This window comes from Elaeis guineensis, chromosome 10 (assembly GCF_000442705.2).
Source record: "Elaeis guineensis isolate ETL-2024a chromosome 10, EG11, whole genome shotgun sequence".
In the NCBI taxonomy this organism is placed as follows: domain Eukaryota; kingdom Viridiplantae; phylum Streptophyta; class Magnoliopsida; order Arecales; family Arecaceae; genus Elaeis; species Elaeis guineensis.
In genome coordinates, this window is record NC_026002.2 from 18,975,337 (window position 1) to 18,997,403 (window position 22,067).

General features: G+C 38.9%; 1 protein-coding gene across 10 annotated transcripts in view; it reads left to right on the plus strand.

Annotated features, from left to right (window-relative positions):
- Positions 1-7,528: 7,528 nt before the first annotated feature.
- The window catches only part of LOC105052844 (AT-hook motif nuclear-localized protein 1), a 32,543-nt gene continuing 18,004 nt past the window's right edge, over positions 7,529-22,067 (plus strand). Inside the window, exons 1-8 of one of the 10 annotated variants that reach the window (XM_073244895.1) lie at positions 7,534-7,827; positions 9,682-10,059; positions 10,168-10,259; positions 10,361-10,485; positions 10,559-10,621; positions 11,941-12,075; positions 12,498-12,930; positions 13,763-13,815. In XM_073244895.1, coding sequence (XP_073100996.1) covers positions 12,537-12,930; positions 13,763-13,815 — 447 coding nt within the window. In that variant the 5' untranslated portion in view covers positions 7,534-7,827; positions 9,682-10,059; positions 10,168-10,259; ... (2 more) ...; positions 11,941-12,075; positions 12,498-12,536. Of the gene's footprint in view, positions 7,828-9,681; positions 10,060-10,167; positions 10,260-10,360; positions 10,486-10,558; positions 12,076-12,497; positions 12,931-13,762; positions 13,816-22,067 lie in introns of all 10 variants that reach the window. The other 9 variants (XM_073244892.1, XM_073244896.1, XM_073244893.1 and 6 more) reach the window with 9 other exon arrangements.

The following is a 22,067-nucleotide window of genomic DNA, read 5'->3' on the forward strand; positions in this document are numbered from 1 at the left end:
GATAGGGAGGAAGAAGATGAAGAAGATAAAAATGGACGAAAGTGGAGGAGGCCGTCATAAAAAAGAATAGTTTGTGGGTGGCTTGGAGAAAAAGAATAAGGAGGAGAAGTGCATGGAAAGAAAGGGGAGGATGAGAATGGGTGAAGAATGGGGAGGAGAAGAAAGGAGGAGGGAGAAAGAGGAGGAAATGGAGGAGGAGAAATGGGTGAGAAAGAAGAAAAGGAGGAAGAAAGAGGGAGAAGAGGGACGCCGACCATGAAGGAGAGGATCAATCGGAGAGAAAGGAGGGGAGAGAGAGGAAAGAGATGGGTATTTTTATAATTTTAAAAATTTTATTAATGGAGATAGACTGCTGGACTATATTGAAATATATCGATAACTAGAAGGATCAGTTTGATACTTTTTAAAGTACAGAGGGTGTAAATAAAATTGAACTAAAGTTGATGGGATGTTTTTGTAATTTATCCTAAATAAAATCAGATTTAGATTGCATTTGGGGGTTTGATTTTGGAATTGAAGACACAGCCTATCGGTGGTTCAGATGGGGCGCATAAGATAAGCTTTAGGCCCAACAATTAGGATTGGGTCAAGATCAAGAATGACTGGATCTAATCCAAAATGTTTAGTTTCGGGTTGAGACCGGATCCCATTGGGTCTACAGTTTAAATATATAATTAAAGATATACTAATTAACTATATATATATATATATATAATATAATATAATATATATATATATATGATCCAATAAAAAGAATACAATCAAAAAAATGAGTTTACAAATAGTATCCTTAATTAAAAAATAAATCATTGATATTCTTGAGATCATTATGACTTAGAATCCAACAAAATAAACAATATAAACTTAAGTACCCTTAAGTGAGAAAAGGCATGGCTGCTAAAGGAAAGGAGAGGGATTTATGGATTTATTTAGGTAGGTTCATTTAATAAATTGAGAAAGATGCTTAAGAGGAAAGGAGGGACTTGTTTTGCATGATTATGGCTTTCTAGTTGGGTCGAATTGGGACTAACTCGGATCAATTCAAAAATTACAAGACATAATTTTCAAAATATCTATCCAACACAAAGCTCTTAAGAAAACATATGAGCATACATCGAGTTAGGTCGAGATTGGATTAGATCATAGGTTTGCTCAATTTACTGTTGAGATTTGATACCTCGAGATGCGATCCACACTGAATCCACAACAAGGTCCAGAATGACGAACGGAGTCCAACGAGCTCAAGAATAGCCCAAACAAAATTCAGACGGTGAAGATACGTGCGAAAGAAAGTTCAGAGCAGGTGGCATGGTCCCTAAGGTGGCGGAGGCCGGCGGCGGTGCAGTCGGGCCCGGCAGGCCCAACAGGCGCCCAAGCCTAACGCCCTATCATGGTCCACCATGGACCACAGGGTGTTGGGTGGTCCATGGAGGCCGCGTGGACAGATCATGCAGTTTATGCGCAATCCAGGGGTGTTTGTGCATGATCTGACGAAACAGATCGCATGCAGTCACGATCGGATGGCTGGAACTCAATTCGGATATGATCAAGCTTGATCTGAAGTTGTAGTACATGATTGGATGGCTCTGGTGTGAGTTGGTCATGATTGGACGGCCATAGATGGTTCTAAGGTTGATTTGAACTCGATATTCCTAGTGTAACACTATTTTGAAGATTTTGGAGCCTATATAGCTCCGATTGATGAGCCGTTTGTTGCGTTGGATAGCTGGTAACATTTTAGAGATGTAAAAAGACTTTAAGAGAGGTTTAAGAGAGCTTTTGTGAGAATTTTGGGGCTTCTTATTGAGAGACTTTTGTATAAAGGTTGAGTGGTGAGTTTCTCTTATATTGTTGTATTTTATTCTCTCATAATGAAGCTTACACGCCCTATGGAGGTAGGCTTGAGGCCGATCCATATATTTATATGATGTTTTTTATTTTATTTTTCTTTTTTCTTGCTGCAATGCGTGGTATCGGATCCTGCACAATAATTGGTATCAGAGTAAGATGGTACCAAAGCGTAGGTTGCGTTGGTGGTGATCGAGATAGAAGATGGAGAAGACAAGTACAATCAAAGTAAAAATTAACCAATTCGATGGGAAGAACAATTTTTCTTTGTGACAAGCGAAGATGAAGGATGTGCTTATCCAATAAGAGTTGATTGATGCTCTCTTATATGAGGAGAAGCTGGCTACCATAGAGGTGTAAGATTAGAGGCGGCTCCAGATGCAGACAGTGAGTACGATCTGCTTGTACCTAGTGGATGAGGTGGTGATCTATGTACTTGGCGAGTCTTCTCCGACGGTGCTATAGTCGAAGCTCGAGGAGTTGTAAATGACAAAGTCTCTCACCAATATTTTTTTTCTCTAAAAGCAGTTCTACCAACTACGGATGACTGAGGGATAGAGCATGCAGGTGCATCTCAGTCATTTTCAGAAGATTCTCACCAATCTTCTCGGCATTGACGAGAAAGTTGAGGAGAAGACCAGGGCACTGATTTTGCTAGCGTCACTTTCTCTTTCGTATAAGTCCTTGGTGATTGCTCTTTTAGTAGAGAAGAGCACCATCAAGATGGATGAGGTCACCATGGTGATTTTTCTGAACGAGATTCTCAGGTGGGAGAATCCGACTTCGAGCTCAGGTAGCAGTTCAGCTTTGACGATTTCTAGAGAAGCAGATGGTGGTAGATGGAGCGATAAGAGATCGCGACGAGGATGGTCCAAGTCTAGGATGAGAGACTTGAGTAAGATCAGATGTTACCGATGTAATGAATTAGGACATCTAGCCAGAGATTGCCCTCAACTCAGGGATGAACGAGGGCTACCGCAGTAATGGCCAATAGCAAGTCAGAGGATGATGTCCTAGAGATATCTGATGAGGTATTTACTTTTTCGCAGCAGTGAATTTTAGATTTTGTATGGACCTATTATGTATATTGCAGAAAGGAACAATTTGACTCCTTGAAGAGCAGTGAGGGCACTGTTTATCTGTTGGATGGATCGAGCTGTGCGATCAGAGGCATCGAAACGGTCAACTGGAGGGCACATGATGGTGTAGTGAGGAGATTAGGAGAGGTCCGATATATATCCAATTTCAGATGGAATCTTATCTTACTGAGTAGACTGGATTCGAGAGGCTACATGACGATATCTGGTGGAGAAATCCTGAAGGTGTTGCTCGGTAATAGAATTATTCTAGAGGAGAAGAAGAGGACGAGAGGATATTACTATCTGACGGAGAGCTCAGTGCAAGGTGGAGCTTCAGGGGACAGAAGAAGTTCAGAGCAAGGTGGAGCTCCAGGTGGAGGTAGATCGGGCACTAAACGGAAGACCCAAGAGGACGAGAGGCGATGTCGCAGAGTGAAGTTCCTATTGTCACAGGAGACTTCTTCGAGCATATCTTTAGTTAGAGTGGACACAACTCATGACAGAGATGGGATCAAACGGCCTGACTCGACTCTCATGTTTGTCCATCCATGAGACAGCAGGTATGCCCTAGGGCATGGGGGTGAGATGGATAACAGGTTCTCAGAAACAGATAGAGGCCGAATATGGAGTTAGGTGAAGATTGTTGAAATTTGATGCTTCGAGATTCAATCCACACTGAGCCCACAGCGAGGTCTAGGATGACGAACAGAGTCCAACGAGCCCAAGAATAGTCTAAATAGAGTCCAGACGGCGAAAATATGCATGAAAGAAGACTCGAAGCAAGTGGCATGGCCCACGAGGTGGTGGAGGCCGGTGACGGCATAGTCGAGTCCGGTAGAAGCGCACGCGTTGGAGTGCGTGGCCCAACTCATAGGTCAGCCCAGCGTGGGTGCAAGCACGGGCCAGCCCAGCGGGTGTGCAGGCGCCCAGGCCCAGTGCCTTGTCGCGGTCCACCATGGATCGCAAGATGTTGGGTGGTCCATGGAGGCCATGTAGACTGATCATGCGGTCAATGCGTGGTCCAGAGGCATTTGTGTGCGATCCAACGGTCTAGATCACGTGCGATCGTGATTGAATGGTTGAAACTCAATCCAGACATGATCAGGCTTGATCTGAGACTGTAGTGCACGATCGGATGGTTTTGGTACGAGCCGGTCACGATCAGATGGCCACAGATAGTTTTAGGGTTGATTTGGACTCGATATTCCTAATATAACATTATTTTGAAGATTTTGGAGTCTATATAGCTCCGATTGACGAGCTATTTATTGTGTTGGATTGCTGGTGACGTCATGAAAGTACAGAAAGACTTCAAAAGAAGTTTAAGAGAGCTTTTGTGAGAATTTTAGGACATTTATTGAGAGACTCTTGTACAAGTGTTGAGTGATGAGTTTTTTTGTATTGTTGTATTTTATTCTCTTATAGTGAAGCTTGCACGCCCCGTGGAGATAGGTTTGAAGCCGATCCATGTATTTATATTGTGTTTCTTATTTTGTTTTCTTTTTTTTTCATACTGTAATGTGTGGTATCAGATCCTGCACAACATTTACTTATAAGTCGAATAACTCAGTACTAATTCTTACTATAGTATATATGGTTTTGTTCAAAAATAATATTTTTTTGAAAATGTATGGTTCAACAACTATTATCAACTTCTATGATGTTAACGAAGTGCCATGTAACAGTTCATAACCAATATTTTAGTTAGAACAGCTGACTCAAGGGTCAAGCATTAGTCCATAAAATATTCCAGCTTTGAGTTTGGGTGCGGTAAGGTTGCCATTGGGCACCGAACAAAAGGAGTCAGATAGGTTGAACCATTAGAAACTGTCCTCAAATTAGCTCCCTACTTGTTAAAGTTATTCGTTATTTGGTTGACATTCGCAAAGTTAGTGGGATGGTGAAAAGTAGAGAGAGAGAGAGAGAGATTCTAACCCAAAAAAAAAAAAAAAAAAAGAAGAGAGAGAGAGAGAGAGAGAGAGAGGAGCTTCAATAGTTGACTTTATTTTCCAAGGCATTGACAGACTAAAGTTACCACGGCATCTTGGATCTTGTCTGGTTTGTTAAAATATTTACATTATTGATTTTTTATGGGATAAATATAGGTGTTATAAATTTTGCTACGGTATTTCAAAAAATATTTTATTTTTTTATTATTTTTTTATTTTTAATTATCAAATTAAATATAGATGATTTGAATTTTAACTAATCCAGTATTTATATGCATAACGGATGCAATAAATATTTCTAAGATGAAAATTATTTCATACCACAATTAAATTAATTTTTTTTTCAAAAAATTTTATTGTCAGTGGATGAGACGTTAGTGGTACAGAAAAATCACGGGCCAGGAGAAAATAGTGGGCGCACACTAGATAGGGGGCCACAGAAGCTGCCGGTGCTGGCGGGTGGGGGAACCATGGGTGTCTTGAAGAGGGGGACAGGGGGTGTGCGGGCGGGGTGCAGAAGCGGTGGGCGTCTCGGAGAGCGGAGCTTGAGGGGGTTGGGAGTGGGGGGTGTGGCAGTGGAAACCGCAGGTCTGCTTGGGGCCTGGAGTGGGGAGGAGGGGTGGCTGGGGTGGTTTGATGGGTGAGGCCGAGGGTGGAGGATTCCCATGCGAAGGGGGGGCGTTGGTGGTGTAGAGACAGGGGTCGCAAAAGCCCTGAATGTTGGAGAGAGGGGGGCTGGGCGGGCTGCAGAAGCCACAGGTGTCAGAGATGGGGCCAAGCCGCAGAAGCCTCGAGTGTCGAAGAGGGGGGCTGTGGGGCGGAGGGGAGGGGGGATGGGTGGGCGCATAGAAGCTATCGGTGCCTGTAGGAAGGGGAGAGGTTGACGGTGGAGGAGCCACAGCATCGGAAGGAGGGTGAGGGGGTTGGCACGGAAAAGCCACAAGCAAAAAGAGGAATAATAATAATAATGATATATATTTTTTAAAAAATATATAAAAATAATAATATTAAATATCTAAAATATTTTTTATAATAAATATTATAAAAAGCATCGTCACAAAAATTTTGTTATAATATTTTCCATCTGTTTCAGTTTTGGACAAAAGTCATTGATAGCCATGACATGATTGTTATATTATGATCCCAATGGATGAGTAATAATCATCAAAATCAAACAATAAATTTGGACTTGCAAATTGGGAAAGTTTCAAAAGCTAATAATATATTTGAGTGAGAATTGGTTCAAAGGTGAAAAATTTGATGGAATATTTTTTAAAGCAAAATATTTAGTGTCCATCCAGTTATTTTTGGATCCAATATGATATAATCATAAATCTTTTATAGATTAATCCTTAAACTTTTCTATATTTGTGTATCAATCCCATCTTTTTGCATTTAAGTAAAAGTTCTTGTAAATTTCCCTTTTTTTGCATTCAAGTAAAAGTTCTCTTGCTAATTTTTCAAATTTAACCCTTCTTGCTTGGGACTTAGCCAATGGAAACTAATAGCGGACAAAAACAAATTAAGGAGTTAGTTAGGTTTGAGTTTTATGGGTAAAAATATCTAGAAAATATGAAAATAACACCATCAAAAGGAATAAAATTATGTACCAAAAAAAAAAAAACAAAAGTAAATATTCTGTTCTTATCTTGTTAAACCAAGGATATATAAGCAATCAGTTTCTAGTTTCCAGGGATTGAAATATAAAATATAAAACATTGAGATCTAATAATGCACAAAAAAGAGTTCATTGGAGAATAGTTAGGATTTTGGTCATATATGTGGTGTGTTAATTATGCATGAAACTTCAGAGATTGATGGCAAGATAATCCAATTAGTTTTTAGACTAAATCCTACTTTAATAGTTGTATATTTCTCAATTTTCTTGGATGCTGAAATTTGAAATAAGAGCAAATCAATGCTTTTTCCCCCACCATGTATGGGTTGAAAACTTTTAAGTCCACCTTATTTTATGCTAGCACTTTTCCCCGTCCCCACTTTTTTTTTTTAAAAAAAATGTTGTTTCAAGGGCAAGTGTTGATTTCAGTTCATTTTAATTTTGATTCCGATATCAATGTTATTATTTTTCTGTATTGCACATTCATTATGTTATAGTGCCAGTATAACAACTATTGTTGGTGGGTATTATATTATGAAAAATTGAAATGCTATTTATTGAAATAGTAATTATTGTTATAACTGTTATGACGGTTAGATATCATTTTTGTGAGGGTCCATTATAATCCGATAATGTAGAATTTAAAATCTCGAATGATGGAGGAAAGGCTCTGGAGATAGAGGTATGCAAGACAACCAATCAAACCGTATAAGCGATCTAAATCGTTAATTCCATTTAGTTTGGATCGTTTTTTCAAATTCGGTTCAGTTTTAATTTTAATTTTAAAAAATCAATTCAAATCGGACTGATATTTAATAATAATAATATAAACTGTCATCATCTAATTTATATGTTGTTTTAGCTGTAATAATTTATTATTTTTATATTTAGCCTATTTCCGTTCATTTAGTCCCCATTTGAGAAAAGCTCAATCAGTCACGCAAATTAAATTAATTTTTTCGGTTTAATTTGAACCGATCGATTCAAATATTTTGATTTTAAAAAATCGATTCCATTTAAAAATGGACGGCAAAGCGATTCAAATGGCGCCGTGCCCGGCCGACTGGAGGAGCTGGTTATAATGTAGAACTCCTGGCTACGTTTGCTGGAGACATCGGTTGGCGCTCTCTGGTGTTCTTTCTCGTCGTCGTCGTCCTCCTCCTGTCGGGTGGCCTCCAAGAGGGCAGGATGGTTGGGCTAGGTTTAGGATTGGGGTTCGACGGGCGGGGGAAGATGGGGGCTCTCCAGACCTGGGCGGAAGGCCTACGGAGCCACCAAGGACTCCATCAAGGTCGGCCTTGCCAAGTTCAACGCCGAATTCAAGGATTTCTTGGTATTTTTCCACTCTGGATTCTTTGAGTCCATCGAGTTTTGGGGCGTCTGATCTGTCATTGTTGTGGTTTCTTTGTTTTCTTGATTAATTTGATGGAAGGATATTGACAATGCGATCGTCAAGGTGACATCTGGTGGCTCTGGCATGTTAGAAGCCAGTGTACTCGATTAATTTATTGAACTTGGTCAATTTTTGATCAATTTTTGGTGAGATTTGGTTGATGGATTATAGTTCTGTATGGATTGACGGATTAAATGAATTTTGGGGTATTTTGGTTGATGTCTATATTCACTGGTTTTTTGTTATGCGTTTTCCCCTTTTTGCACTGGAATTTCGCTGCTACACCAGTGATTCTCCCGCGGTTTACGTAGCTTATTGCATCTGTGCACTCTTAAGAAGACCATCCGAGAGACACAGCTGGACGGTATTATTTAAAAAGTCCTTTTAATTTAATTTCAATCGCTGTATCTTCCAAAAGAAATTTATATCTACAAAACATCGTTAGTATTATATTCCTACATTAATAAATACATATGTATGTATGTCTATCTAAAACAGGTTACTCGTTGAGAAAAGAAAGGTCCTTTGTGTATGTGACTATCCTGAAACCTGATAATCTGGCGCTTAGCATCTAAAGACAAAATGTGGAAGGAAATGGTGTCTAAGTTTTGCACTGCAAAGTTTAATTCAAGTGCAACCCATCTTGTCGTGCTCTATTTATGTAAAACTTTTTGGCAAGAATATAGCTTTTTTGTCCTTCTTTTGTTAAATACAAGAGCGATTCTTCATATTTTCAATTCTCTGTCATTTCTTCGATTGTTGGGAAGAATACTGATATCAGTTATGCAAAATAGGTTGAGTACAAACATTGTGTTAAGGTAGTCTACAGGACTAAAACAATTATCAAAGGTAGATACCTTCTTTTTTTTTTTTTTCTCCTTCCAATTTCAAACTATGCTTTTAGCATGCAGCAATTTCTTATTATTGAAGATTGCCTTTTAACTAATCATGCTGTGTGATTGATAGAAGCAGGCTTTATAAATATTTGGACACTGTATTGAATTAGTTGATTTGAGTCTTTCAGGAAGAGTTTTGTGCTTGTTTAATATAAATCTTGGAATGAATAGAACTGCTCCGTTTGGAGACGCATGTTCAGTGCATCCTAATGTTTCCTAGAAATGTGACTAGGGACTAGATCGAATCCAGCTTCTCTAGGAGAAATTGACAAGAATCATATCATGAAATGCCGGGAACAATGAAGGAAAAAACTTGGGAAACAACAGGAAATCTAGGATGCAGTTGGATGTGCCACAAGATCATGAGACTCTGCGATTTTACTTTCTTTAAAGTTACAAGTTATGATTTCACAATACAAGATGCTAAAATGTGGAATTAAATTTCACAAAAGCCCTAAACCATGAAATTAGAAATTTTTACTTTGAGCAGAATTTTCTAGGTTCATGCTGTCCTCCTAAACATCTATACATTTTCCATTATTTGACCATCTCCTTTGAAAGCCGAGCACATCCTAAAAATTTTAAGTCTTGAAATTAAAAAAGACTTTGAATCCTAAAAATATGAAATTATGATTTTGATTGGTATGCATCTATCAGAATTTAATACTGATTACATTGAAAACTGCACAGCAAAATGTCATACTACATGATGATTACATATTGTGACTTCCAAACTCATTGATAAGAATTATGATCTATGTGATCTTAAATTAATTTTTGATATAATAATCACTTGAATGAAGTATTGGTAGTCATTCAGATTTTGCAAAGTTTGTATAAGGTGAGAACGTTTATATCTCTTCAAGATGAATAATTATATATTGATGAAATTCCATAGGTTGCATTGAAGGATTAATAGTTATTCACCACATACTGGGAGAGGGTGATCATACACTTAGAGAGAGGCTGTTGATTTGTTCTCATGAGGAAAATGTTGTGCAGATATCTAGATTCAAGTTCAAGTTCTCTCGGTTAGTTTCTGTCTGGTACATGCATATGATTGTCTTTATGAGATAAAATTTAGTTTTAGTTATTATTACTTCCCCCTCTGTAGCTTGGAATTGCTTTCCATGGGTTCAAACTTAAGCACTCTTCTTGGAGGAACATATTGAGTGTTTTCAGGTTTTAAAATATGATATTGAAGCAGAGTGTCTGATCTTTACCCAAAAAAAGAAAGGCAGAGTGTCTGATGAAGTCTGCTCAGGGGGCTGCTAAGGTGCTTATACTGATCTTCATTTTTTTCGTTCCAATTTATACACTGTACAATAATTTGGTTATGATTTCTTCTTCTCCATATTCCTTTTCCATGTTTTTTTTTTTTAAGGGACATAGTAGAAGAAGAACTTTAGGTTGCATGGATCTGCTCAAGAAGTTGCCTGCCTTGCAACAGCTGCTACTTTGCCTTATGACTGCCAGGTGGGGATTCATGGAAAACAGTTATATTTAGTCTTAGTAACCTTGTTGAATTCTGTGTCAATTATGCCAAGACTCTTATTCTGATCAAAATGTCTCTGCAGTTTCAGTGGGCCCATCTAGTGCCACTGGAGGGTCCTCTCCTTCGTTCAATGGCCACAGCTGAGGCCATAAGCAAATCTAGGATCAGCAACAGGGGTACAACAAGAAGCAGCGATGGAAGCACCAGGTAATCTTAGTTCTCCATTATTTTTGCTATTCATATGGCTAAGTGGTAGGTTTTTACATGTTGCTATTTGCAGTAGCCGCAAAAGCAAGGGGTTGGCTGCAGGATTCGAGCAGGAATCAGCATATGGAAGCTCTGGGTAATCTCAATTCTTCCAAATTATTGCTATCAAGTGGAGACTTTTGTATGTTGCTCCAGTTGTTTCAGATTTTTTAATGTGGTCGACACCATGTTCAAGGAAATTATATCTGTATTTTGATGATCTGAGTTATCTAGGTATTCCTTGTTTAGGTTTGAAGAGAATGATGGGGACTTGACTGGGGCTTTTTGTTTTTTTTGTTGGGTGGTGGGGGCGCATGTTTATCGGGGAGAAAGGTTACTCCAAGATTGAAGTATTGACACTGATACCTTTAGCGTCAATACATAGTATGCCTCTTTTAGTGTCGTCATAGAATTAATGAGGTGATATGCTATGTGCCAGTACAAATGGGTACCTAGATGAGTATTGGTACCTACTGCCACTGGTATTTTGTGCTATGCCGAGTATGGACCTTAACAATGGTACCTAGATATTTTGCTTACTCCATCAAATGAATAAAGAAAGGCTATTCTGCTTTGTCAAGGATTCAAGCTTCTTTGTAAATTTTTATGTTTCTTTTTTTAATTGTTTTTGTTTTTTGTGTTTTTTTTCCCTTTTTGGAGTAAGAAGAAGGGGAAAATCTTAGGGGAAAGCCTCGTAGTCATTAGGTAAATGTAAGAAACCCCTTAGAGAGGTAGAGGAAAGATATTGAAGTGAGAAAAGAGAAAGTAAAGAGAGAAAATTAAGAAGAGGAGGATAGGGGAGGGGATGTTTTAAGCTAGAACACTAGAAATCCAAGAGAGGGAGGCATTTGGGGAAGAAGGGGTAAATCTTCTCCAATCTTTAAATGATGGTATTTCTTTTTCAAAATTCTATAAGTGTGTTTTGTTTTCTCAATTTTATTGATTTGTAAATTGATATGAGGTTCTCTTATAGGAGCGACTAGGTATGCCATCATGGAATTGTTTTGGACTAAGGGGAGTGTATCAATGTATATACTTATATCTGAGGAAAAATATCCATTTATTTTTTTCCTGTTAACTTTATATAACATTACAGGAAAGTGGTAGTGGACTTTCAGACCAAGGGGAGTGTATCTATGTATACACTTGTTGAGATTAAGGAGGATGCATTCATTTAAGATTTTCCATTTTTTCATATTATCTTACAGGAAAGCAGTTTTGGCCATATTTACTTCCTTTTCCTTTATAATATCTTTAATGAAGCCCTCTCCTAGAGGTTTCCAGGAAACTAAAACATTCTTCCTATTCTCACTATTTGCTCATTGTTAAGTCTGAAGATTTTTGGGATTTCTGATGAGTGGCAGGATTTCTTCTCAAAGGGGTGCTTCCTCCTGTCAGGAATAACATGTTTTGCAGGTCTTCCCTCCCTAATTTTGCAGGAATTTGTGGATTCTAAGATGAAATTTGGAAGCAAGGGAAGAATTTTGGAAGATCCGGTGGCTGGAGTTCGTAATCTTTGACTTTCTTTTGCTGCATTCTGATCAGAGTTAGGTATTTTTCATTGTTTTTCCCTTTATTGTCTCATATTAGGATGGTTTTATTAGTATTATTTTTCCCTCTGAAAAGAATAGGGTGCTACATTGCTTATACTTATTTTGGCCCATTTCTTATCATTGTTACATGAAGCCCTTTGTCCTTCTTTTATTACCATTTGGGATTAAGTTTGGAACTTTGGGCCCAGAGTTTCAAGTGTTTCACATTCCTCTTGCTTGAAAGTTTTCTGGATCTTGCTTCAGCAGATTTTTGATGGAAAAATTGCTTATTTCTGGCAATTTCTTGCTCAATTTCCGTAGAAAAGGTTCAGATTTATGTTTGCGTTGCTGAAGGAAAAAAAGAAAAAAATTCTCTTTTTTTTTTTTTTAAATTATTCTTTTGAAAAGGATCAGAAAGTAGTTTTCCTTGGAAAATTTCAGGTGATAGTCTGTAACTTGAAACATTTAATCTTGGGGAACATGGAAATGAGATTTGAGAGAGAAACATGTCGTAGGAAATCTTCCAATGATCTTGTGCAGAGAAATCCAGCCCAAGCACATCCTCTGAAAAATGATGTGCAATCAGTATCCTCTTTAGAGGGAGTTACTGTCAGTAAACCTATTGTTAGCAGAAGCATGCAATGCATGGGAATGCCAGTGATTAGGGAACATGGATGGTTGAGGAAGCATGGGCCTGATGTGATTGTGGCACTTGAAGCAATCCCAAAATCCATGACAGCGCCTGGCCCATCCAGTGCTGTAGGAGGGTTCTCTCACTCTTCTTCAGCAGCTGCAACACCCACAATGGAGGCCATGAATAAAGCAAAGCATCCTGTGCCAGGTTCAAGAAGAAAGCAGCAGATGGAGGCACCAGGTAATCTCAATTATCTCATTTTGTTGCTACCAGGTTTGCAATGCCATGAATCATTTATATGTTTCCATAAATATTTGAATTGATTTCCTGTATATAGCTACTAAAATGACATCTTCGTTTGGGTTGTTATGATCTGGGTTATGTAAATCATGCGTATTTCAGATCTGACTGAAAGTTGGGCCCTGCTGGGTGCTGAAGGTAGGTGTTCACTCTGTCAATAGGGTAAAGGAAGGCTGTCTCATTTTCTGGAGATTTGACTTGCTTGGTAGATCTGATCTGGCTAAGAATGGAGATGTGGGGCAATTACCTTTATGTCCTTGTTCTCATTTTTATTTGTTGGAAGTCTGGGAAATTCAAATCTGGTTCTTTCAATACTAAAAGTATGACCTGGCACTTGTGATTTGAAAATTAGAAATATTCTTTTAATGATGCATGGTTTGGCAAGTTGTTATTGTAAAAATAATTTTCTTCTGCCTGGTAAATGGGATGATTGGACCTTTGCAGAAGCTCTGCCTGCAATATTTTTCATCAACAACATGCCAATTTTCTTTTGGATTGTAGCATATGCATCTGAATTTGTGAAATCTCGTGGTCATGTTTCTATCATTTTAGATGCCTTTTTTCATGTTGCATTTCAACTTAAGCAATCTTTTGTGGATTTTGAATGCTCTTGTTATTTGTGTTTCATTATACACATCTGGTATTCTTTGTTTTGCGAACTTTAACTGTAAACGGGTTCTGCATGATGCATATTGTTGTGCTGAAAATGCATAAAACTTGCTATCCTTTTTTTTTTAACGTAATTTATTCTCAGAAAGCTAATCACCTGCAGGATCATCAGGGACTGGATTCATCGCACAGGTTGTTACTGTTGAAACTGGCGAGGTAATTATTCTTCTGTGTGAAGAGTCTCTCTTGTTTGCTTAAAGTGCATTTTATCATGGAAGTTTTCTTCACCTGATAAGAAAATACGCTTTGTAAGGAAGATATCCCATACAGGTTTGGGATCAATATATCTGAAGATTGTTTAACACTCTCATTCTTTAGAGGTTATCTGTCCCCAACAGTTTGTTATGAAACAAATGGTTTGCATTGGCTGCTTGTCTCTGACTCGGATGTCATTTATTAGTGACTGATGACAAAGTTATTTAACAAAATTGTCTACTTGCAGCTAGTTATCAGTGAAGGTCTTTATATTATGTATCTGGTTAGTGGTTGTGCAAATTGGTGCTAAACATATGTTCGCTTTGAATTCCAAGATATGCTATAGCTGTCTATCCTCAGAAGCAATCATCGTCTAGGTACCTTACCTATTCATTAAATAACTTTATACAGTCAGATTTTTCAGAAGATTGGCAAACCTGAAATAAATAACCAGTTTTAATGATCATCCAAGTCATAATAATTTCCGCAGGATATAAGAAATACTTAAATGTTTAAGAACACAAAACTTCTCATGCTTACGTTTGTTCTTGGCAATTTCTATGCCTCAACATCCTCCTTGGATGCTCACTATTGTGCCTTGTGTCCTAAATAATTTATCCTATTGCTAAATAGCAATGTACTATTGCAATTCCATTGTGTACTTGGTGCTATTGGTGATTGTCATCTCTGACTGTAAGCTTTCATATCGAAGTTTTTATTTGGTTTGATTTCTTGAAATTCCTAATTATGGAAACTGAATTTCTTATTTTTATCTCACCAAATATACTGCCTAAGAATTATAATTAGCATTTTTAGTGGGCCGTATCTTGATGGTAGGTCATAAGGATGGGTTGGGCTGCAAGCAAAGTTTTGGAGCCAGGTATATGAATGCATCCAGTAGTCAAAAATGGATAGTTCTAATAACATGAATAACATGTACAATTCATATTTTTTGACCACTGGATGCAAAAGCCATGGCTCTCCAAATTGCATGATTTTTTTTTGACACTAAGCAGCTTGCAAATGGTAGATCATATCCAATGGCTCGGATCATCGATACCGGGCCCTTGGTTGTCTGGTCAGGACCGACCTTATTTGGATTGTTGTGTGGGCACCCACATATCAGCTCTACCTCTCTCCATATATATGTATATATTTGCTAGGACATGTATCCAAGAGATAAAGGATAAAAGAGAAAAAGCCTGACAAATGTGAATTCAAGTTTAAAAGCTAACAGATTCAATTGGTAAATTGCTAGTTGTCTCCAAAAGTACATGACATATCATATAAGTATCTAGATCCTATTATAAGTGACCTAGAATAAGTATCAAACATGTTCTTTGTTGTATGAGACATGTATCAGTATTTGAATATGCCCACATGCAATTTGGCATAACCCTATATCCTAGCTTGAGCTTCAAACGGGCTTGTAGCTTAATAATATCCCAAAAGATCACAACTACCCCTAGCCCCCCTCCTGTAGTTGCTTCCTCCCTCTTTGCCTTAGCTTGCCTCTCCCTCTCCTTAATGCCCTCATTTTCCCACAATATTAGTGATCGTTAAATCACTGGACATTTTATAAATATGTGTGGGCTGCCTCTATGACTATTCCCACTGCCTTTAATATTTAGTTCATCTCTCCTGCTAGTCCCCAGCCATACTCTCTCTCTGAAGTCAAATGCTCAAATCCTAGTACCCTATAACACCATTCTATGCCTCTTTTTTTCTGTATGTAGGAGCATGTATATGGTAGTGCTTTGACTGCCATTTCTTAGTTATAGTTAGAACCCAGGCTTGTGGAGCAAGTTGACCCTCTTTCTATTTTTTTTTTTGGTACAAGTGGGTGCTCACACCAATCTAGCATGAGTACACCTCAAAAGATTAAAAAACAAAATGTCCTGCAAGGCTCGTAGGCAAGTCTGATCCTGATGTTAGGTCTAGTCACCATTGTGATCAGCTACATAGGAGGTGACTCGATCAGCGGCACTGTTTGTCTTCTGAAAGATATGTTGAGACACCGCAGTAAAATCACGAAGGCAGGTCAGGATGTCATAAAGGAGTTGGTGGGCCTCCAACTGCATCATGTCGTCTTGAATCCAGCCTATCACGGTGGCAGAGTCTCCCTTAATGATGATCCTATCTACTTGTAGCTTCTGTACGGCATAAATAATGTCAGCCCAAGTGGCACAAAGCTCATCTCCGAGGATGGAAGGCTTAAAGAGATGTGAGCCTCCTGCCGCTAGCAATCTAGCATTCGATCCCTAGATGACAAAGTCAGCACTATCCCTACCATCTCTAATGCTATCGTCGAAATTTATCTTGACAAATCCCGGATGGGCCCCAGAAAATGAAGATAATCCTTCGGGTCGCTGAGGAGAAGCATGGGAGCCCCAGGAATCAGAGCATCAAGGAGCAGGTCGGCAGCGTCGAAGCGGCTATACTCTATGGCCAAGCAGAAGGCTCTCTTCAGCACCCGATGAGTGGGTACCACTCAGCTTCGAAGACCAAATTATTCCTAAAGAGTTAGATTTGATAGACGTATATGCCATCTTTCTCCCTAGGCACCGATCAACCCCTTAGCAGTACTTTAATAGATCACATCCAGGAAGAGGTCCAATCAAGGACCACTACTTGCCTCCTACGGCTAGCCACCCACCCTCCTCTAAATCAGCCTCGCTCTCGAACATCGCTGGAGGGCATGCTCTGTCGACTCATCTTTCAACCTACAGATTGGACAGGAAATTGCAAGCTCCATACCCCTATCCCTGAGCAAAATACACATCGGAAGTCATCTTAGACAACCTTCCAAAGAAATAGCCTCACCTTGAAATGAGCAACCACTCTCTAGATCCAAGCTGCCTTGATCCTGGAAGTCGTGTCGGCCTGCATATCTTGGATAGATCTCTCATGGGAGCTTTCGGGCAGCAAGAATGGCCACACACTCTCAAGTCCTAGCTATGATGGATAGAATTGGAATGGTGAGAATTCGATCCACAAGTGGGCCACCAAAAGATGGGTGATGTTCTGTGCTCTCTAACCCCTACTATCGATAGTGAGCAGGTCACAAACTTGAAGCTGGTCATTCACCTTTGTGTTAACGTAGGTCAGCCATCGGGTGAGAGGCAAGCTAGAAATTCAGCCTATCCAAGCATCTTGACTCACATCTACTGACCTCCCATCTCCAATCAACCATCTGGCCTGGGCCAAAGCTACAGGGGCACGGGCACAAATCTTCTTCCAGATGAAAGAGCAACTCTGAATAGTTTGAACCTCGGACCCTTGACTTTATGTCCCATATCGAGCCCTCATCACCTTGCTCAAACAATCTAGCTGGATGAGGAATCTGGTGGCATGCCTGGTGATCGAAGCCTCCCTCCGACGAAAAAAGACCGAATCCTAAGTCCTCCATCCTTCACAGATTGGTAAACCATATCCCAGAGCAGCTAGTGGAGCCTACAACTATCGTGCCTTGAGCCCCAAAAGAAATTCCGAAATAGCTTCTCCAACGATTTGAGGCAAGAGCTTGGCATAATCGTATTTGCCAAGAGGTAGACTAGTATGGAACTCAAGATCGATCTCACAAGCATCGTCTTACCCATCATAGAAAGAGTGTTGGCTTGCTAGCCCTCGAGGCGATCCGGGACCCGCTGCTCCATAGGCTTACAATCAGTCCTCTGAAGATGCCGACTAGTGATAGGAACCCCTATATAGATCAGGACCTCGATCTGCTTCTAGATGCCCAGCCAGTTCAAATTGCCTCTTCATCTAGATCTTCATCTTGGGACTGAAGATCATCGTAGACTTTTATAGGTTCACCAGCTAGCCCGAAGCCTGATAGTAGGCCTCGATGATCCGATGATAGATGCAAAGCCCCTGGCATTTCGAACCGAGGTCCGACTAATCAGAAGGCAGTCATCTGCAAAAAGGAGGTGCGAGAGAGGCTGGACCCCGGGGGCAGGCCAGTCGAGCTCCAGCTCCTATCCTAAATCGCACCCTCAATGCCCAGGAGAGAGCATTAGCACATAAGATAAATAGGTAAGAAAAAAAAGGACAACCTTGGCGTAGCCTAACCATCGAGTGAAAAACTCTGTCAGGGCACGATTGATCAGAATGGCAAAATTCGGATGCTCCACACAGTTCATGATCCAACCGATTCACCTATCTTGAAAATCGAGTCCTGAAGCATCCGATGCAAGAACTGCCAGCTCATCTAGTCATATGCTTGCTTTATGTCCAGTTTGATCGTCATAAGACTTCAGTGGGGGGGGCTCGCTGCAAATCATGCATAAACTCCTGAGCGAGCAAGACATTGTCAGCGATGCATCGGTTGCTGACAAAAGCATCCTGCTTCGAACTGATCAGATGAGGGACAATTAGCTTTAGTTGCCCGACCAAAATTCCAACACACTTTGTAGAGTGGTGTAAAAGCTGATCGGTCTGAAGTGCCTTAGAGTAGATGCATCGGGATGTGAGAGCGATCAGAGTCTTCTTTCACGATACCTCTGGAATTGAAGACCATCTTCATAACCTCCACCACCTCCTCCGGACAATAGGACAATACCGACAGAAGAAGAGGGGGGACCCATCCTATCTTAGGGCCTTATCTTCCCTAAGAGACCAGAGGCCCCCCCCCGCACCTCTTCAGCAGACATCGAGCAAGTCAGGACCTCATTCTCCTGATCAGAGACAGGTCACAGATTGGGCTTCCTGAAAGGGGGTATCCTCATCCAAAGGCATTGTCCGTCGTGATCTGAAGAACTGAAAGATGTACCCCCTGATCTCCTTACTACATCCGCTACTCTACCATCGCTCCTTTAGTTGTCTGATACGATTGGCCGACCTTCGGATTATAGTGGACTGATGAAAGAATTTGATGTTTCTATCACCCTCCCTAATCCACTGCACCTTTGACTTTTGCCTCTATAGTGTCTCTTGCTGTCTCGGAAAGAATGGTGCACTGAGAGCTTGTTGCGAAGCTCCCTCAAGTCAGGCTCTTGAAGGCCCCCTCCTGATCCTGTCTCTTTTGTAGCTGTGCAATGTCCGCCTTTACCCCCTCAATCCATTTGAAGATGTCACCAACCTCAAGCCTGTTCCATCGGAGGAGTGTGTCTGGCAAGTTTCAATCTCTTGACATATGGTACTGCCAATCTCGACGGATCGCATCCTCTATACCTCTCTAACCAGATCCCATGATCTAGAACTTCTCAAACCTGAATGGGCCCTTAGGCATGAGCGGGCCATCAGTAGTTCTTATTGCTTGGACAACTAGTAGAAGTTGCATTAAGATGAGTCTAGGAGTCATGTGAAAGCAGGATTAGTTAGGCAATTTTTATAAAGATAGATTTGAAAAACAAAATGATAAAAATCAAGATGGTTGAATTATTAAAAAATTTGTTAGCTATATACTCTTGTCTATAGTTTTCCCCCTGCTATGAATTCAACACTGATTCTTGGAGTCGATGTCAGGTTGGCAACTTGTTATAAAAATTTACTCGATCCATCCAAAAATCCTTCTCAACTTATAATTCTGCACATTATAATTATCCATTTTGATGGAAAAAAGGCCTAGATGATGATGATGATAAAAATATAATATAATTATGATTTCATAAAACAACAAATGCCTTTTCTTGTTTTGCTTGTCGCATTTTATTATTATTAAGTGTTGTTATGTTAGTATGACATAGTAAATGATTTTCTATTTGAACTGTTGGGCAAGCCAGTGAACAAGATTTCAGGAATCGATACTGAGACCCATACCGGTTCTTGATCGGTATGGTATGGTATCGGGTATTGTACCATACCGAGCGTCGGTATGGTGTGGCGTATTGATTTGATATCGATATGCCACAAATTTTATTTTTTTAATTTTTTTCAGTTGATTTTGATTTCAAATAATTTTTTTATTAATTTTTAAATTACTTTATATCCAAAATAATATTTATTTATTTTATATAATAATTTTATTATTCAAAAAAGAAGTCTAAAATAATGAATTAAATATATTTAAAGTATAAACTTATAAATTACAAAAAAAATATACTAACCTCAAGATCTTTACTGATCTAATCTCTCGTTGAGTGTTTGTGACGCTTGTAGATATTCGGATCCTCCGCATACTCCGAAAAACATCAGGCCATCCCTCTAACAAGTAGCATCGTATTTCTGAATATTCATCCTATAAGGTATCCTCTCTGGATTGTAAGACATCTTAGATCTCTCGCTCAAATTCTGACTCTGAAGGTATCTTCGGGATGATGATATGATTGTGGAGAGGTCCATCCAAATATGCGAGCAGTAAAATTCGATCTGTAAGATGCTCCGGATTGCATAGGATGGTAACCACTGGAAGACGATATCTTGGATAACCATATTCATATAGATCATAAGCTGCCTGCGGGTGATAGGATCCATAATGTAAGGATGATTCAGATACATCCATGGATTCTACTCCAGTGAAATGTCATTTGCAGCTGCATCATGTGCTGGATGACTTTTGGAAGACCGTCGCTTATATGAAATATATCCTTGTGAGGTCTATCGGCTTGTGCACCGTGGTTCCTATCTTGTATGGCATGGGTAAATTGGAATTCATCGGTGAATCGAATACTAGCCTGCGGCAGCATCTCATAAATAGTGGTCTCATATCCTTCAGTCCCTCTCTGATCATCAGATCTATGACTACTATCATCACTCTCGCTGCCACTTGTCTTCGAATCTGAATCAGCTGACTCTTGTACTTTCGAGGATGCTGCAACTGTCTCTTCAGAAAATATCTTTTCGAGCCCCCCGTGCCCCTCTGTGACTGACTTTGTTGGATCTGAGAGGATGGATATCTTCTTCCTGCTTGAGATGATCGGCCTCGACATTTCTCGCTCATACATCGGGAAGGATGTCTCGGACATGGAGTCATGTGATGAATGACTCCCCTATGATCCCTCAGGCTGTGGCTGATCAGCTGGGACCTTATGTAGAATATTTATATCTGCCTACTGTCTTGGATCGATCCTGATCTCTCTAGCTACCAATTGGCTAGTCATGGAGGAGATCCCAGTTCATCAAGTTTCGGCTCCTATTACTGGCTTGCAAACCATCTAATCATTGGATCCTTGTCATCAATGGCATAATCATTTATCGTTGGATCTATGTACTTCAACTGTACTTCATTCTGTATGCATTTTAGTCTCAATCTCAAATTATAATGCACATATACAAGATCATTGATGCACTTTTGTGTTAGACGCACTACAAGAAAATAGGGATCTAGCGATCGAAAAATCGATTGCAAAACAGTAAAAATCGATTGTTAATTTATTTTGCGATCGATTTTAATCGATGGCAAAGATTCTGATTGCAAAACTTTAAGACCGATTTAAATCGATTGCAAAACTTTGTGATTGATATAGCAATCGAAAAATAAAAAATAAATTAATTTTTATAATATTTTATTTTTTAAAATCAGTTGCAAAATTGGTCGCTAAAATCGATAACAAAATCGATCGCTAAATTTATTAAAATATTTTTTATTAATAAATCGATCGCAAAATCAATCGCTAATTATTTTTAAATTTTTTTATTAATAAAATCGATTACAAAATCGATTGATAATTATTTTTAATTTTTTTAATTAATATATCAGTCGCAAAATCAATCACTTATTTTGTTAAAATATTTTTTACTACTAATAAAATTGATTGCTAATTATTTTTGAATTTTTTTATTAATAAAATCATTTACAAAATCGGTTGTTAAATTTATTAAAATATTTTTTATTAATAAATTGATCGCAAAATCAGTCGCTAATTATTTTTAAATTTTTTATTAATAAAGCGATTGTAAAATCGATCATAAAATATTTTTATTTTTTGAAATTAATTTATCGATTGCAAATTTGATGGCTAATTTTGTTAAAATATTTTTTATTTATAAAATCAATCGTTAATTATTTTTAAAATTTTTAATTAAAAATCGATCGTAAAATCAGTCGTAATTTATTTTTTATAATATTTTAATTTTTAAAATCGATTGTAAAATTTTAATTTTATATTTTAATTTTATTATTTTATTTTTATATATTTTAGTTTTTATATTATTATTTAAATAAAATTCGGCTAGCACGGTCCATGGAGCGAGGTGTGGACTAGCGACCGATTTCTTATGGCTCACGACAAGGGGAGGCCGTCGCGGGTGGGTCGACGAGGGGAGGTCGTTGC